This window comes from Chiroxiphia lanceolata, chromosome 5, assembly GCF_009829145.1.
Source record: "Chiroxiphia lanceolata isolate bChiLan1 chromosome 5, bChiLan1.pri, whole genome shotgun sequence".
Classification (NCBI taxonomy): domain Eukaryota; kingdom Metazoa; phylum Chordata; class Aves; order Passeriformes; family Pipridae; genus Chiroxiphia; species Chiroxiphia lanceolata.
In genome coordinates, this window is record NC_045641.1 from 29,784,838 (window position 1) to 29,802,494 (window position 17,657).

The window sequence follows — 17,657 nt, forward strand, 5'->3', positions numbered from 1 at the left end:
CGCGCCCGGGCGGCTGCGGCCAATGGGCGGCGGTCCCGGGAGGGCGGAGGTTCCGCTGACGCGCCGGCAGCGCCGGAGGTGTGGTGCTGTTCGGGTGGTGCGGGGCTGTCCGGGAGGTGTGAAGCTGTCTCGGGGTTTCAGAGCCGTCCTGGACGTGCGGGGCCATCCCAGGGCCGCTGCGCCGCGGGAGCTGGACGCGGGTGAGCGGCGGGGCGCGGAGCGAGGCCGGCTGTCCGGCCGGGCGCCGCGGGGCGAGCAGGGTACTGCGCGCTGCTGCAGCCGATGGCGCGGCCCCACCGGTGCGCGCTCTGTCCTTGCGGGGCGCCCCGGGGGGCTGCCTACCCCTTTTCAAGGGTAGATTGTAAATTCTTTGTCTGGGGTATCTGGGACTTAAGGGGAACCAAGACTGTCAGAAATACACAAAAAGACGTGGAAACTCACGCAGTCAGTGCAAGCAGTGAGGACGGTTTGTTGCAGTGATTTACCCCGGTTGAAATACGCAGGATTGGTTGGTACTTTCAGGAGTAATTGTTGAGAGCATTGCAGTTTTGACCTGTTACGACAGCAGTATGGAGAACTGACATTTTATTGTCCAAGAATACCGCAAGACAAAGCCGCGGAGGAGGTGGAGGTCCATGCGCTTGTTTGCATTGACGGTGCCGGCGCAGCAGCCCCTCGCAGCCCGGTAGAATATTCTTTTCGTGGCATTGGCACTGATGAAGGACAGGTTGGTAACTGCAGGTGGTCAGGCAAAGAGAAGCGCTAATACATCCGTCATTGTATTAATATAACCCCCAACGCATTGCCTCCATTTCTCTTGCTCTCAGGGATGTATTGGAATGATGTGGTAAGAAAACGGAATTGATGGGATTGTAAATTCTCATCGGAATGCTGCTGCTCTGAATAATTTTATTCAGCTTATGCATGTCTGGCTATTTTTCCTTTTGAGATGCAAGTTAATTTGACTTTTGTGGTCAGTGATTTTTTAAAATATTTTTTCTTTTTTTTCTTTTTTTTTTTTTTCTTATTTTAAGTCAAAGTGATAGTGAACAGGTTGGGAAAGATTGGAAGAAAGCTACTTCCCTCAGGTTATTTGGTATCTAGGTGAATATGCCTAGACTTGTTGCAATCATACTTCTTTTTGCTTTTGAAAATCTTACAGCCTAATATTTGTTATTAGGGAGAGATGGACTGTCTTTGAATCTCTATTTTTTCTTAATGCCCCCCTCACATTATTTTATTTCCTGATGTGTTGAATTTTCCCCTCTACTCTTACACTTCTGCTTTTTCATCTTACAAGTAGGACTGTGTCTATTCAGTGTTTTCTGCCTGTCCCAGATATGAGGGGAGGTTGAGAAAGTTTTTTGGTTTTTTTTCCCTCCCAAACTCAGTTTTATCCATCTTATCAATTGTCTAGGCAAGAGATACTAGGATATCTTTGAAGCACTATCAAATATGGAGTCTAATTGTTGGAAGAAAAAGCAGTGTTTTCTCTCTGTCTTTATGTCCTCACTGCAGGAGTCATTGCAAAGTTAATAGTGATATTTCTAATAAGTTACATCTGTCCCAGATCTTACTTTCACAAAAGCATCTGAGCTTTTTTTGGAGAGCTTTCCAAAGCAGAGGAGAGACAGAACTGACCCACATTTGTCAATCTGCTGTTTGTCAAAGTAATATTATGAACGCAGATATATTATGAACCCAGCTGCCTGTCTCTGCATTTACGGCACAGCATTGGTTTTGTGCTTTGTTCACATATGGCAAGATATAGCCATCTGGATTAGAGAGCTGTATGTTTTGGAAACAAAAATGTACATTCTACAGAAGGATGGTAGCACACACTAGAAAATTACGAGTCCTGGAGAAGTAGGTATTTCTAGCCTTGATGAAGACTGATGTCTCAAGTCAGTGTAAACGGACAAGAATTGTGTACAAAATATTTCAGAATACTGGAGTGCTTTTGCAAATGCATGAAGGATTTTTAGCACATTATTTAGAAAGCAAAAAGGAATAAAACCCCAATGATTTATAAAGAAAACCCAGTTGGGCAAAAAAATCTGAAGTGACCCATGTAATCTGCTTGATGAAGAGACCCTTGTTGTATTACATGAGTTATGCGTATATACATACAGACAAAGTGCTGTGATAATCGGAGCAAAGCCGTTCTTGGCTGGCCATAGCAGAGCAGCTTGTGTTGCATTGATAGAATGGCTTCTGCGTTCACAGAATGTATTTATTTGAGAAAATAAAGACCTTGCTTTAGGTAGAAGAGTCACCTCTGATCAAAATTAGGAAGAGATTGTTTAATATAGCTAGTGGTTATGTCTCGTTGTGTTAAAGACATATCAACTATTTTTGCTGTACTTGCTAATAGAAAATAGTCATTCAGTATGAGTGGCAATGTTGATAGCTGTGAAACAGAAACAGATTTTTTTAACTTGTTTTACAACGACTTTGTACTCATTGAGAGAACAGATGAATTTGAATACAGCATAATAAACTTGAGATTTGATCTCTTGAATCTTTGTTAATGGAATATTCTCATATTGACCTTAAGAGTTTCGATTCTTCATGGTTGTTATTAAAGCTGTTAGGTCACATGATTTAAGTAATGGTTTTTTTTCTTTTTCTATACAAACAGATGAAATGTACTCAAGATGCTGGGAAATGCACTTTCCTCCTTTTAAACATCTTTTTTTATTCTAACTTTATCTCATTGGTCTCAGCTAAAATTTGTCTGTTTAGTCTTCTATGTAAAATTAGTCTTCTCCTACTTGTTCACCTTACTAGCATTTTGAGCAATGTACTTGATAGTTGATTCTGTCTGATTAACTCCTTCATTTAATTCCTCTAAATGAGAACGAGATTTTCTTTTCCACCTCCATAGTTGCTTGTTTTCTAGTGTATATTTTTTTATGTCCGTCTACTGACTTTTGTGATAGTGTATCTCTACCTTCTTTCCAGCTTTTATTTTTCTTTACTTAATGATGTTGAAAGACAGTTGAATAAATATACATTTAATATACATATACATTATGTTAAATATTTTTCTGAGTGCTTTTAAGAAAGCAGTTACAGTAGTTTCCAAAAGCTTTTGCTAATGAATGGAAGAAAAACTGAGATTTGAGATAGTAAAAGATGACAAAAGGGAAAGAAAATTCTGGAATTTATTAGGAAGGTGTTTTATCTGTAATAATTTGTCACAGGAAGTTTTTTTATACTGTTTATTTAGCTGAGTAATTCATATTCTTTCTTAATTGAGTGTAGTAAGTAACTGCTAATTCAGATAGATCACAGGGGACAGGTGGGTAAAACATTTAGATTTTAGCTGTCTGGTTTACTTAAAAGAAAAAAATGTACTTATGATGAATATATATGCATTTTTTGCTAATTTCAGGGTTTTTTTGTAGGAAAGTGAATGGATCTTCAGGAGCAGAGTTGCTAAAACTGACAGAAAAGTGAGTATGTGAGTGTTCCTTGTTTTTTACAGTGGTACATATCTTAGTACTACCTCTGTTTACAGTTATTAATCCCTTTGTCATGTTGATTCTTAACATCTGTATTAATCAGTATTTCTATATATAGCCTCATAAGTCTATTTCCAATAAAATGTTTTTACTTTGTGCAAGTAGGTAATGTTATGTATTTCTTCTTCTGAATATGACCTGCTGTTACTTTTCCTTAATGACTGTTTTTAATAGCAGAGCTACCCTTGTGAGGGAAAGCTTTGAAAAATATAATTCTAGCAGTTGTTTGAACTCCTCAAGTCTGTATTGCCCAACATAGCATGACTAGAGTCTCTTAGGGTGATGGTTTATTGCTACCTGCCTTTAATTACTAATTTTGACTTTGAAAGTCACGCTTCTTTGGAAAGAGGAATTTTTGTGTTCTGCTGGCTCCCAATTTAAAACAGGAAGTATCTGCATATGAAGAATGTGTTTTATTCATGTAATCAAAGTGCAGAACTTTGTAGTAAATGAATGATGTGCTGTGTTTTAACTGCTTGATAGTTGAGTTAATGAAATAATTAAATGTTATTATATTATATTAAAAATTAGAAATTATTTAATAAATAGTCTAAATATTTTTTAAAAGTCCAGTATTTTTAGCAGAGCAGTATCAAGATTGCTATATGTGTATGCATTTATATGTACAGCTAGTATTTGCAATATGCATATATTTCAATAGAACTGTTTATAGTATCTGTAAGTCCTGTAATTTTGCTGATTATGCTACACTGATTTCCCGTTGTTCAGTTGTTCTTGCACATACCGTGAGTTACTTTTGCTTAACGTACATTAATTACTTTCTATAGTAATTTCTAGTATAACTAGAAGTACTTATTTTAAAGGGCTGACAATAGGAAGTGTATGTACAGAGCTTGTGCATAATACATTATATTGAGAGAAGTCCGTGAACCTTTATTTCTATGCTCACTATCCTTTTGTCTATTCATAACTAATTGGTTTTCACTGATTGTATTTTTATTGTCTTTAGTGGCATATCGAAGAGATGAAATGTGGTCTGAAGGGCGATATGACTATGAAAGAGTTCCGAGAGAACGTCTCCCTCCAAGGATTCACGGTGATGTAAGTGTATAGTAAGTTTCTATAGCATTATAGTGTTACACTTTATACAATGGCTTGTACCGTAAGGGCTGGATTTATGTTCCTAATATACCCCAAGTTCTTTTCTTTTCTCATTCTTTGAAGCTAACAAGCTAGCAAATGCATTTGCATAGAAGTCATAGGATGCCTACAAAATTAAGTCTTGGGTACTTTTTTCTTGTTTTCGAGTCTATTGGAACTGTTTCAGAATGTTTGTATTTTGATAAATTGAATTTTTTGGTGTAATTCTTTGTGTTATTAAACATAGGGTTTTAATAACTTCTAAAGAACAAAAGGCCATACTGTGTTGTATTTTTCCACAGTCTTTTCTTTCTATGTTAATAGTACGGACGATAACTCTCAGGCACATAGTGTGACTCTTGGGAATGATCCTGTGCAGGGCTAAGAGTTGGACTTGATGATCCTTGTGGATCCCTTCCAACTCGGCATATTATGTGATCTGTGATTCTTTTAAGTAATTTGAGGTCATAAAGTAACTACTTTCAAAATTGTTCTTGTCACCAATACAGTTTTTTATTATGATGCTTAAAGTATTGGAGGAAATGTTTATAACAAATGTTGAAAATACATCTTTACTCAAGAAATTGTACTTTGAAGCCTTGTAAGGGAAAAGCTTTTCAAGAAGTGTCAATGGAAATCTACTTTGTAGGCATGGAGTCTTCCGTGGTATGTTACTTATGCATGTTGTGCTTGTAAAAGCAAACACAGAAGCTATGCTTGCTCTGATGTAGAATAACTTCAGAATGCTTTCAGAACATTTCTGTGCCAAAGAGTTGGGTAATTTTTTTTCTTTGTCTGAAGTCTCTAACAAAGATATAAAACAGGTTGTAGCTTTGTCTTTTGAGGCACTACACCATAAATAGAACTTTAAGAATACCGTTTGATATTTATATTTTGCATCCTGTGCAATGTGCTTTAGGCAAAATAAAATTTCAGATACCAGTACCTGTTATCTGACTTTCCTTTTAATTATCTTTAATGGTGAAATAATAGCATAGATGAGTTAGCATACCTTCTGGGTCCCATTTGTTACATTTTCAGCTCATCGTTTTGGAAGCATACCAATGTCAGTAACTTGGTAACCAGTTACATAGGCTTCTCTATTGAGTAATGTATTAGACTTTGGCTACTCTGTGACATTTTTACCTCTCTTTACAGGGAGCAACAAAATTTCTGTGTTTTCAGCAACCTGGAAATCAGATTCATTTGGACAGGGTATTTAGCTACCTCCTTCTCCAAAATACTTATCAACAGTAGGACAGAAGGAAAGGCAGAATATATTTTCACAGATTTTTTTTTTTTAATAGTTTGACTTGACTAACATGTTGCTGATTTAATTTTACCATTGTATCAATGACATTTCTAAATCCTTGTAACCTTTCAGGCTGTTCAGAGAACAAATCATGACATATGCATTATGAAAATTTACTTTACAGTTTAAAAGATGTGATGCATTCAGTTTGATGCAAGAATTAACTAGATAGTTCAAAGCTAGCTTTATATTACATGTGTTTGGAACTGAGGATGAAGGGACTAGCAGAATACACTCATCACAATTAATACTATCCATCTCTACCAAAACAACACCCCAGTAGCTGGGCAAACCATAATGCGCTGTCTTTCTGCCATACTGAAAGATGAAGTTCCTTCTCACAGAGCTCTGCAGATTCAAGACCATTAGAAGGCAGTTTCTGTCCTTGTAAGCCTGTGCCATTGTGTCTGTGTCCATGTGTAGAAGTCTGACTTAATTTTGACTAGGCAAGTGAAATGGCATTAATTTATTCAATCTGTGAATGTGCTTAGTGCTTGCTGATAGGTTAGTACGTCGGAACTGAGATGTGCCAATGATACAGAATGAAGTATCTTTTATTTGAGAGAGCAAGAGCCGTGTCCTAATCTAAACGGGGTGCTAATTATATATCAAGTATAGATTGTAGTAGAAACACATGCTTTCAGATCCTGGTAAAGAACATAAAGTTGCATGCACTTGGCACAGTAACTAGTATCTGTAACTAGATAGACCTTGAGCTTTCATGTGACTGTCCTTATGTGTGTCAATATAGTTATGTGATGGGGTCTTCTGGGTGAGGTTAAAGCATAGAGCCATTTTATTGCAGCTGCAGAGCACATCTTTGTAAGACACTAAACTAAAAAAAAATAATTACATGTGGAGTATGTTCAATGAGGTAAGGGTAGATCAAGCATCGTGGCTGTGTATGACTGTGTGTGAAGTATCCATTTTGCATCAGTATGACTATAGCCTGGCTTGGGATTGCCCTCTAGTCCATTTGTTGGGTGGCCTGTGAAATCAGATCTAATGTTGTTTTGCATGACAATATTTAGCAGTTTGAGTGTAATTTTTGTGTATTGTTCTACAAAAACTATTGGTGCATTAGGTTGTGACTTCTGCTTACTATTAAAACAATAGTTTGAATATCTTTTTCCCCCTCCAAACTGCACATGCTAACTCAACCTTCTGCATATGTAGCTTTTGGTTTAAGACCCAAAGAAAAAATATTTTGCTAAAGGAAGAAGACTTAAAATACAAAATCTTTCGTTCATGTTTTCATTTGCTTTTTATTTGCAGTTGACTTAGGTAAAACTTGGTTCCAGAAAACTGAATGTGTATCTTTTACAGCTGGACAATTTTTGCTTAATAAACAAAGGATTTCTTTAATTGGCAATGGCATATGACTTGTTATTTATTTGAAGGAAATACAGTAAATTAATTTTGTGTTCTTGCAAAAAGCTGTCTGAAACTTGCATTAAAATTAAAAATGAGTGTTAAAACTCTGTCACTTGAATCCTCAGATCACCTACTGCATTGTATTGAGTGGGTGCTTATCTATTAACATTATGAAGCAAGGACTGTCTTAATTATAATCTCTGCTGTGTGGGGGATGTTGTGGACATTAAGTAAATTGTTAATATTTTCAAATGTGCTCTTTATTTTACAGGCATTACAGGTGTAACTTGCTCTGTTGGTTTCCAAAGTTAATATAAAAGTCTTTGAGAAATACATGTAGCTAATGCTTAAAAAACCCGTGTAGCTGATGGTTAGAAAGTAGCTAATGCTGTTGAAAATTTTCTCTCTGTAATTAAACTTGTAATGCCTAAGGATTCAATCTGAGTGGTGTCCAATTAGATTTAATAAGTTATTCCACCATCAGACTGGCATGATTTTTAATATTTGTTGTTTTCCTGTACAATTTCTTCTTTTAAGATTACTTAAGTCCCATATTTAGAAATAATTTAGTTTTAGTTTTGTTTATTCACTACAGATTTTTGTCTTTTAAAAGCAATATGATTTTGTTTGTTTTGTGGTTTAGGGTGATTATCATAGAATAGTAAACGTTGTGCCCAAGAAACCACCACTGCTTGAGAGACCTGGGGATGGAAATTACAGTCGGTATGATGATTACAGTCATGCTGAGTACAGAGACTATGAAGAGGGTCGTAGTTTTGCCCATGACCGAAGAAGTGGCCCTCCACACCGAGGTGTACGTAAGGTGATTCTTCTCGCATGTTTATGATATTTATTTTTTTATTAATCCTTGAATACTAAACAATTAAAATACTATTTCAGACAGAGCACTGGTGTTACTGCTGTTATCACAAACTGAAATAGAATTAATAGAAAAGAAATCCAGGTTTTGGATGTGAAAGCCCAGAATCTGAACTGGGAAAACAAAAATGGCCAGAAGTCCTCTCTGTAATGCAGTGCAAAGTTACCTGGATGAATGGAAGAATGATTGCAGAATCTTTCTATTTAACAAGTCCTTGCACATGCAAGTTGTTGAATGTTATCTACGTATCCTTCTAGTTCTCACAGTTGTTCACTTAGTTAAACACTGTTGTGATGATGAATGCATTTTTTTTTCCAATAGCTGCACGTAAGTATAAAACTTACGGTCCCTTGTAAAGGTTATTACTGTTGCCTCCTGCAATCCAGCTGTTTGGAATTCTGTAACTTCAAGCTATTGATGGTAATTTGTATTTCAAAGAGGAAATTTTTTTTAAGTCAAAGCATCTGTATTTATTTTAGAAACTTTTGTAGTTTTTGTGTTTTGTACAGCATTGCAAAGTCGCTCTCTTCAGTATTGACAGAGAAAGAAAATGGAGTACAGTGAATAAATTAAGAGGATACTTGGTGTGAGAGATTAAAGCTTTTTTTTTTTTAGCTCATTAAATGCTTTGATTTTGCAGTAAGTAACTAGTTGGCAACTAACTGTACCTGACATCTGATGCTGAGATACATGTCACACAGTTGTTTTCCATGTCTGTTTTGCAGGATGAATCAGGATACAGATGGGCAAGGGATGATCATCCTACAAGTCGGCAGCCTGAATACAGGTACTTTATAAGACTATAGTAGTGCCATGCATAAGCTGGAAATATTTAGGGTATTTTACCCAGTTGGTAGAGCAGAGCAGTGCAATGACAGGGAAAGAACATCTGCTGAAGTAAAAGACAATAGTGGACAGTGGTTTTTAGTTGTATTGTTTGAAATAGAAATAAAATAAATGGTATGGCATGAAAGTCTCTACTTTAGTATGTGTTTAATAAGGATAGGAGGCATAATGATAACATATTTAGGATGGTAACCTAGACCTGTAAATAACTTAGTGCGTCTCTCTGGTCAATCACAGTTTTTAGATGACTTCAGAGAATTCTTTGGTCTGTTATTTGATTCTGTGATTGCAGTATCTTCAGGCCACAATACAGTGGAATGATGTTTTGATATGGGATTATTTCAGTTAGCAAATAAAGTGCACAGGATAGCGTTACACAAAACTTATGGAAAAGGATGAAACCCACCTTAAATATTCAGACAAGAATTGATTGTTAGTATATCTGAAATATTAACAGTCTAATCTAAGAATGTTATCTCATGGCTGTGCTTTTATATGCACATCCTGCATTTCCACTTCTCAAGATGTCTGTTATACCAGGCCTGTATTTGTATATACTGCATCATGGTGTTAGTCATAAATATCATAGAATAACTCCTTTTTACTGCTGTGTATTAAAAACTGTGGTTGTACCATACAGAATTCAACTAAGGTAAACCAGGTTAGCTATAGACACCTGGTCAGTTAGAAAAATTGCTATTAAACCTGCAGCAAGTTAAAAAAAAACACTTCAGGGAGGTCAGAAAAAGCTCAGATGGAGCAAACCTGACAAGCTTGCTCAAGGCCTTAGTCTTGAATATGAATATGAAGCTGTTAGTAGCAATATCAATACAGGGCTACACAGTTGCAGTAGATACATCTGTTCCTTTGAATGTGATTATTGTTTAGATGTAATATAACTGAGTTATTCTATAACCTCACCACGAAAGAAATCCATATACCATAAGGGTCTGTGTGTACTATACTTCTTTCAAAATTGCATTCCTGTGGCTAAAAGAAATAGTAAAGGTTTTTGAAAAGTAGTGGTTAATAGAAACTTATGTAAAAATTCTTCCATTTTTTCCTCTCAATTTAGGAGAATCAGAGTTGTTTAAAGCTGAGGAAGTTAAAACGCTGAGAAGAGTGACTTACTGTCAGGCAGTTTATTGTACACAGAACAAGAGTGGCACCCAGTGGTCAAAAAGATTATCTTAAATGCATCCTGATTTCTTCCTTTTAAAATGTGAGGATAAAATGTCAGCTCATTTTGTCGAAGTCTTTAAAAGCATGTTGTGTGGTAGGTGATAGTCCCATCTGAGTCTTTATTTTGTACTTTAGACTATGTAACTTACACGACTGCAGTAATGCTATGGAAGAACTTCATAAAGATCCATGGTTCAATTGAGGGTATGAGAATATATTTGCAATTAAATGAAACCCTGCTGATTTATTGTATAAATATAGTAAATAACCTTGAAACTAAAATCTTGTGATCAGACCGCTAAAGACTTGTAATGTTACATATTTGTAATACACTTAATTATGATTTCTTGCATATGGCTCACTATTGAGCTATGTAGTGGATCTCAACAGAGGAAATCAAAGTACAGTACTTGGTATATGTTGTCTCCTGTGGTGAAAATGCTAATTACTTTACATTTGCTCTATAAAACATGATATTAAAAAGTTATTATATGCAAAAATACTTTCTCTTTGGATATGCTGAAAGTTATTTTGGGTAAGTTCTCTGAAGTACATATAAATTTTTTTTTTTCTTTGAGGTAGTAGAAGGAGATTTAAGATTATTCTAAGAAGGATTTTTTTTCTTAAATTACGTGGAACATGGCTAAAACATAGTACAAAGTTAGAAGCTAAAGACACTCAGGAGACTTGTATAGTTAATGGGTTTTCATAGGCAGTGCAGTGACTATAAATTCTAAAAATAATAGCATTTCTATTGACAGAAATAATCAGTTTTAATGAGTATTTTTAAAAACTCATTCTGTAGCTAAAAGTGTGCCATAAGAAATTGTTGCAAATATCATGTTAGCATTTCCTTTTAAGCATTCATCATTCAGATTTTCCTGCTTTGGGTTTTGATATAACTGTCGAAAAGTACTTTCCGTCTCCTACTATTTCCATTTTTGTTCCCCTGTCTTGATTCGGAGCGCTAAAAAACATTTCATGAGATTCTCCCGAAGTAAAATGCTGCTTATCTGCAATATCAAAAATCTTTAAATGATGCAGAATTTTGGGGAGTGAAAAAATCACCCTGGGATTGGGCAACCCCAGGTATATGTACGGACTGGGGAATAAGGTGCTGGAAAGCAGTGCCATGGAAAGGGACCTGGGGGTCCTGGTCAATGGCAAGTTGAAGATGAGTCAGCAGTGCCCTGACAGCCAGGAGGGCCAACCGTGTCCTGGGGGGCATCAGGCAAAGCATCTCCAGTCAGTCAAGGGAGGGGATTGTCCCGCTCTGCTCTGCGCTGGTGTGGCCTCACCTTGAATATTGTGTGCAGTTTTGGGCACTGCAATATAAGAAAGATATAAAGTTGTTAGAGGGTGTCGCAGGGAGGGGAACGAAGATGGTGAAGGGCCTTGAGGGGAAACCATATGAGGAGCAGCTGAGGTCACTTGTGTTCAGTCTGGAGAAGAGGAGACTGAGGGGAGATCTCATCTCAGTCTACAACTTCCTTGTGAGGGGAAGAGGAGGGGCAGGCACTGATCTCTTCTCTGTGGTGGCCAGTGACAGGACCCGAGGGAATGGCCTGAAATTGTTTCAGGATAGGTTTAGGTTAGATATTAGGAAAAGGTTCTTCACCCAGAGTGTGGTTGGGTACTGGAACAGGCTCCCCAAAGAAGCGGTCACAGCACCAAGCCTGACAGAGTTCAAGAAGCATTTGGACAATGTGTTCAGGGCCATGGTGTGATTCTTGGGACTGTCCTGTGCAGGGCCACGAGTTGGACTTCAATGATCCTTGTGAGTCCCTTCCAATTCAGGATATTCTATGAGTCTGTGGTGTTCTGAAACTTTGCTATGTTGAAGAAACCAGCTGTCAGGTTTTTTGTAGTGTTATTTTTGGTTACTGTCTTGGTTGCTGTTGTTTCTTTTGTGGTGGCTTTTCTTTTAAGTTCTTGCCTTTTTGCTAAAAATAGGAAGTGCTTGCTTACTTAGCAGTTGCAGAGCTGAGACTTCAGCTGTGATGTGTCTACTGACCAGCAATATTTCTCCGTGAGTGACAAGAGGATTGCTGAGGTTCTACCACTTGGCTTAGCTGTCTTTTTTCCTTGCCTTCATCCTTCTTATGGAGTTATGCTCCACTTTCCAAGCAGCTTTCATTTACATAGTAGACATTATCGTGTCTACCACGGAGTGGAGCATTACTAGTCCTTTTGCTATTCTCTGGATCTCGCGGTTCTTGGGAATTGTTAGCCCTGTTTTATACTATGCTTAGTGAACAGCTGTGATACTGACTATGGCTTCTTTATAGCAATATCGTATTTTATATGTAAAAAACAAAGTAATTCCGAGGATATGCAGGGCACAGATTTCAAAATGAGTTCCTAGCTCTTTTTCTCCTGTTGTCACCTAAGGAATTCTTGCTGGATTTCTGAACTCTAGGAACCGATGTGAATTTTGTAACCTTACAGTTTTAGCTTGGTTTGAAGTGGTTCTTGGTTCAAGTGAAGTTGGCATATATAAAGAATCCTACATCAAAGCACAATCTCTTAGTTTGGAGAAAATTTTCTGCACGTGTTATGACAGTTTTGCTCTCTTGGTCACTGATGCTAGGAGTATGGTGAAACTTAGCAATTGAGAGGGGTAGAGATCAATTAAGATATACTTATTTGTATATTTATCTTCTACTGATGTTGATCACTTCTGGAGCTGTGTTACTAGTCTTTAGCAATATATTAAGCTTATTTATTCGAAGCACTCATGCATGTCAAATTTTTTTAAAAGTTGCAGGGAATTATGCTGTTATATGTTGAAGGATTCTAGTTCTCTCTGGGCCTCATAGCAATGAATTTTGCATATGCGTTCATTTTTGTGAGGTCAGATGAACTTTTCAGTGTGAAATGCTTTAGAAGATTGCTAGCTGCTGTTCACTTTAGTCATGCCAAAATATAATCCTTTGGAGTGCACAGAGCATTACCTCATTCTTTTTTTTTCCCAACCAAACTAAGTTCAGAAGATGTGAAATATGCGAAACTTGGCAACTTAAGATGTGTAAGACTCATCTTCAAAGAGAAATTACAAAATGACGCACTTGTAAATCCCAGCTACACATGCATTAAATTTGATCCTTAGAATGATCCGAGGCCCAGATTTTTGTTAAATAAGGATTGTCGTATTTGCAGACTAAGTACTCTGTGTCAGTAGTAATACTGTTTATATAAAATAGACTCCTGAGAAGTGGCTTACTTAGGACATTTTTAATATCTCCTCTCCAGTTATGAATAATTTTTTCTTTGTTAATGAAGGAAACTTGCTGCTACTATGTGTGTTGTTTAGTTCATTGGTTGTTGGTTGGGTTTTTCTCCTATATTCACTGTGAAATTAGGAAGTAGTCTTAGTCTAGTCTTTAATACTAATTCATTTGTCTGTATAAACCAAATCTGCTTATCTGTGGAGCGCACAGGAAATATTGTGTAAGAAATGGAAATGCTAAAGTAATTTTGGTGCTAGAAATGAGGGAAAACTGTCTGGCAAAATATTGAAACTTAATTTTAAACAATTAATGATCTGTGAACAACTGAAATTCATCAGTCAGTTAGATATTTTGTTTTAGAAATCTTTTAAATCAATGGCACACTGCCTTTCTTCTGACAATTTTACATGTTTTTCTGAACATTTAAACTTGCAATTACCTCTATAGGTTTGTACAGCATAATATATCTTGATTTTTATAGATGCATACACCTTCACGGTGAGGCTGTGTTTACTGAAGAGCATGTAAAAAATTGGTTACAAAGTGGGGGATAGAAACCCAGCAATCCTGGCTTTCTGATCTCTGCCTGAACTACCCTTCCATTTAGTGATTAACTCCTTGCAGGATTATGTGATGACAGGATGTTGTAGAGTAGTGGTCTGAAAATTGTACATTGAGAAGAAAATTCTTATTCGGCAAGAATAGTTGTTTTAAACGAAAACCATTGCTGAGAGAGTCTCCACATGGAGGTTAAGGGTCACTGACTCTTCTCTCGATAAACCAACATTACATATTGAGGGTTCAAATGTGTCATAGGGCAAGGCAGTTATCTTTACATTAACACCGTGCAATCACCTTTGAATTACAGGGGGTAGGTTGTTTCTTGTTTTTTGTTCTCCTCCCTTGTATGTATTCTTTAATGAAATTGTGAACCTTTTTAAATATTATACTCATTTAAAACAGTGTAGTATATTGTGGGAGGTCTTTAGGCTTTGGATTTAAACTGTCTTGTAATGTAAACTGATCTTTGTATTGCTTATAAAAGATAAACTTAGCCAAAGGGATTTATGAGTTGATGCTATAAATGTACATAAGTCTGCTATTCTGTTGCAGTATTTGACAGGTCTTAAGGGACACCACACAAGAACTTCATTCTTTATTAAAAACCTTATGTGGAGGGAAATAAATATGGCAGTCACCCAAAGAAAATGGTCTTGCTTTTGACAAACTGATAAGCAGAGTTGTAATCGTTTTCATTAGCACATGCCTTTTTCTTTTAATAAATAAGTAAAATCCCTGCCAGAACATTGAACCTCTCAGGTATTCCCACGACCGACTGAGAGTAGCTTGTTTATTCATATACAAAATTACAGTTTCCTTATAATAGATCATTGTGGTAGATTCGTTATACCTGTCTACAACTCCAGGCAAGGACTTGTCTGTTGAAATCTTTAGTTCAGAAAACTCATTGTGTTAGGCTGCTAGCTAAATTAGTTTACCTTGGCTTATGATATTTTGGAGAGTGGAGGGGGGAAGTTAGCACTTTTTGGAACAAGATAATAGGTAATATGTAACTTAAAAGTTGATTCTGGTTTACACTAAATATTTAATGACTTCATATTACAGTTCGTGTCTTATGCAGTGGTCTTATTGATTCAGTAGTTGCTATGTTTTCTTTAAGAGCTGTTCTCTGCTACACTGCCTCTTTAATTGTCCCAAAGCACAACAGAGCTAATTTGTTTGCACATTGAGATTATGTTTTATAATTTGACTGGTAGAGAGGGTTTCAACTGTGGAATTTTTTGCTCCCACCCTACAGTGTAAAAATATGGAGAGGAGGTAAAAATTGCTCTTATTTTCAACCTTTTTTTTTTTTTATGTTTTAGCTGATTGTGTGCTTATTTTGTGAGGTGAATGTTGCTTTCACTGGCAGCTAGTTTTAATTGCTAAGTGAATGCTTTTAATTTTTAAATATTTTGTCTAACAATTGACTGTGATGTTTATTGAAGGCCTGTTTTATTTCTGTGAAATTTATCCATCTAATTCTAAAAAAAAATGTCTGCTTTCAAAAATTGCTTACTGATAATTTTGTTCCTTTCAGAAGGCCTTGCAGAATTCTTTTAATTGGTTATGCAAGTTCCATCTCAGGTTGAGAGAAAGGAGTTTAAAGTCATAATATAAGGTGTATTGATAATTTAATTTGTTTTTCTCATAATCATTTCTTATCATGAGCTTGTAAGGGCAGTGCCAGTATTTCTAGCATTCATCCAGAACCCTAGAACTTCCCAAACAAATCTGAGCTGTGATTTATTTATTTTTTTCCCCACTCCTAGCTGATGGGAGACTCCTTTGGCTGTTGTTGGTTACAGAGAATTCTGGCTGTTCTATTTCATTTCTGAATGATGTCAGGGAAGCTTTATTTTTCTACTCAAAATATTTCTGGATTTCTCATGTATTGAAATTATCAAAGTAGCAGAACTTCCCACTACCTGATTTTTTTTTTCCCCTGCTGAGCTTGTAAATATACAGCCTCATGTAGTAGAGCTTACCTGTTATATGAAATGTGGAATGGTTCAAAATCTTGGGTTTAACTCTTCTAAAAGCTGTAAGAGAAAACTGGTTAAGCTTCTTTTTGAAAAGTGTAATTATAATAGGTATTTTCAGTCTGATTCTGTGTGCATGGCATTTCTTATACTTTGGTCCTTTGAAATGTTTTAGTTATATGTAAATGTGATCTCTATGTTGTGACTCCAAAGGATTGAGAAAAGATAGAGACAGATAGTTATAAACTTCTCAAAAAAAATTTTTATATTCTTAAAAATTTTTGTTGAACAAGAAATGACTAGGCAGTAAATTGACTTGTATTTGACAACAATTACAGCAAACATACCAAACTTGGTAAAAAAAAATCCAAAAAACAGAAGTTCTCCTCCTGTCACTTCTCAGCTGCTATCTGGTTTGACTTGCTTTTCATCCAGGGCTGTGTTATGTTTCAAGGATCTGTTGCTTTTTGTGTGTACAACTGTTTCCCACTGCAGTTTTGTAAGTTTTAAATTGTCATATGGAATTGCCACCATCATATTTTTAACAGTGGTTATTGTATGAGAACTTTTACTACAGATTTTAATATGTTATGATATACATGTAAGGAAAAATTCAGTAGCCTGTGCAAACTCAGTTTTATTTTGTAATAACATTGATTTGTTGTTTAAAACTAAGTCACATTTTGGGAAAATTAGTATTTTCTTCTTATCAATGTTGTTTACATAATGCTAATAAACTGTAAGGAGATGCTCTGTTTACCATGTATGATAGGGTAACGTGCCTAAAGATAAGATTATGTACATTTACACTGTAAGATCTTGGCTAACACCTCACTTAAAGGAAGTCTTTAAAAAGCAAGCTCGTCTGGTCCAATCTTACAGCTAGCACTATAACTTGCATCAAACTAGCAAGTTAATGATGTATTGGGAAATAATGAGGCAAACTCCCATGGGTAGCACTTGATTATTCTGGAAAGTTTTCCTAACAACTTTGTGGAAAAAGAGCTAGGTACTGAGAGACAGTGGGGAGGGAAGGAGAAGGGAGTCTCCCTTTGAGTCCAAACAGCTTCTGTTCAGATGGCATCTAACTAAATCATCTCAATGATAGCCAATGAATTGGATTGATGAATGTGGTTGTGGCTTTCTCAGGCTGAGGAGTATTGCCTCCAAGGACTGACGTAATTTCCCTTAGGAGGTAAATTTTCCATTTATTGGGTTCCAAGGAGTTGTTTGTTTTATAATGAGGGTACTAAAAATTTCAGGGAATTTAATTCCTGTTGAGAAAGGGTGGGAATATTAGGATACAGGAGAGCAGAGGAAAAAGTTTAGTGTTACTGACAGTATAGACATCCTTTTGCTAAGCATTTTGCTGCAAAGAGAAGATTTTTGATTTTTTGACTTTTGACTACTGTGTTTTAGGATGTTATGAACTACACTGAGGAAAAGTTCATCGATAAGGGAATTCTATGATCTCATGCCATTGGTATTATTTTTGAAAGATGACGCTGGTTTTGCATGGTAACAAATTATTCTCAGTTTTAGTCTTGACTTTAGTTCAAGCTTAAAGGTTCTTTCCCTTGTATATGAAGGTTTGTAGTACTTGTTTATGAGTTAATAATAAATGCTTTTGTCTAAGTGAAACTGAATATTGATGCCATTACA

General features: G+C 36.3%; 1 protein-coding gene across 5 annotated transcripts in view; it reads left to right on the plus strand.

Moving 5' to 3' along the window:
• The first annotated feature begins 51 nt into the window (after window positions 1-51).
• PPHLN1 (periphilin 1) overlaps window positions 52-17,657 on the plus strand; it is a 65,930-nt gene continuing 48,324 nt past the window's right edge. For 3 of the 5 annotated variants that reach the window (XM_032688744.1, XM_032688748.1, XM_032688746.1), the window contains exons 1-6: window positions 67-200; window positions 523-727; window positions 3,411-3,458; window positions 4,498-4,589; window positions 7,958-8,137; window positions 8,920-8,981. In XM_032688744.1, coding sequence (XP_032544635.1) covers window position 3,458; window positions 4,498-4,589; window positions 7,958-8,137; window positions 8,920-8,981 — 335 coding nt within the window. In that variant the 5' untranslated portion in view covers window positions 67-200; window positions 523-727; window positions 3,411-3,457. Of the gene's footprint in view, window positions 201-522; window positions 728-3,410; window positions 3,459-4,497; window positions 4,590-7,957; window positions 8,138-8,919; window positions 8,982-17,657 lie in introns of all 5 variants that reach the window. The other 2 variants (XM_032688747.1, XM_032688745.1) reach the window with 2 other exon arrangements.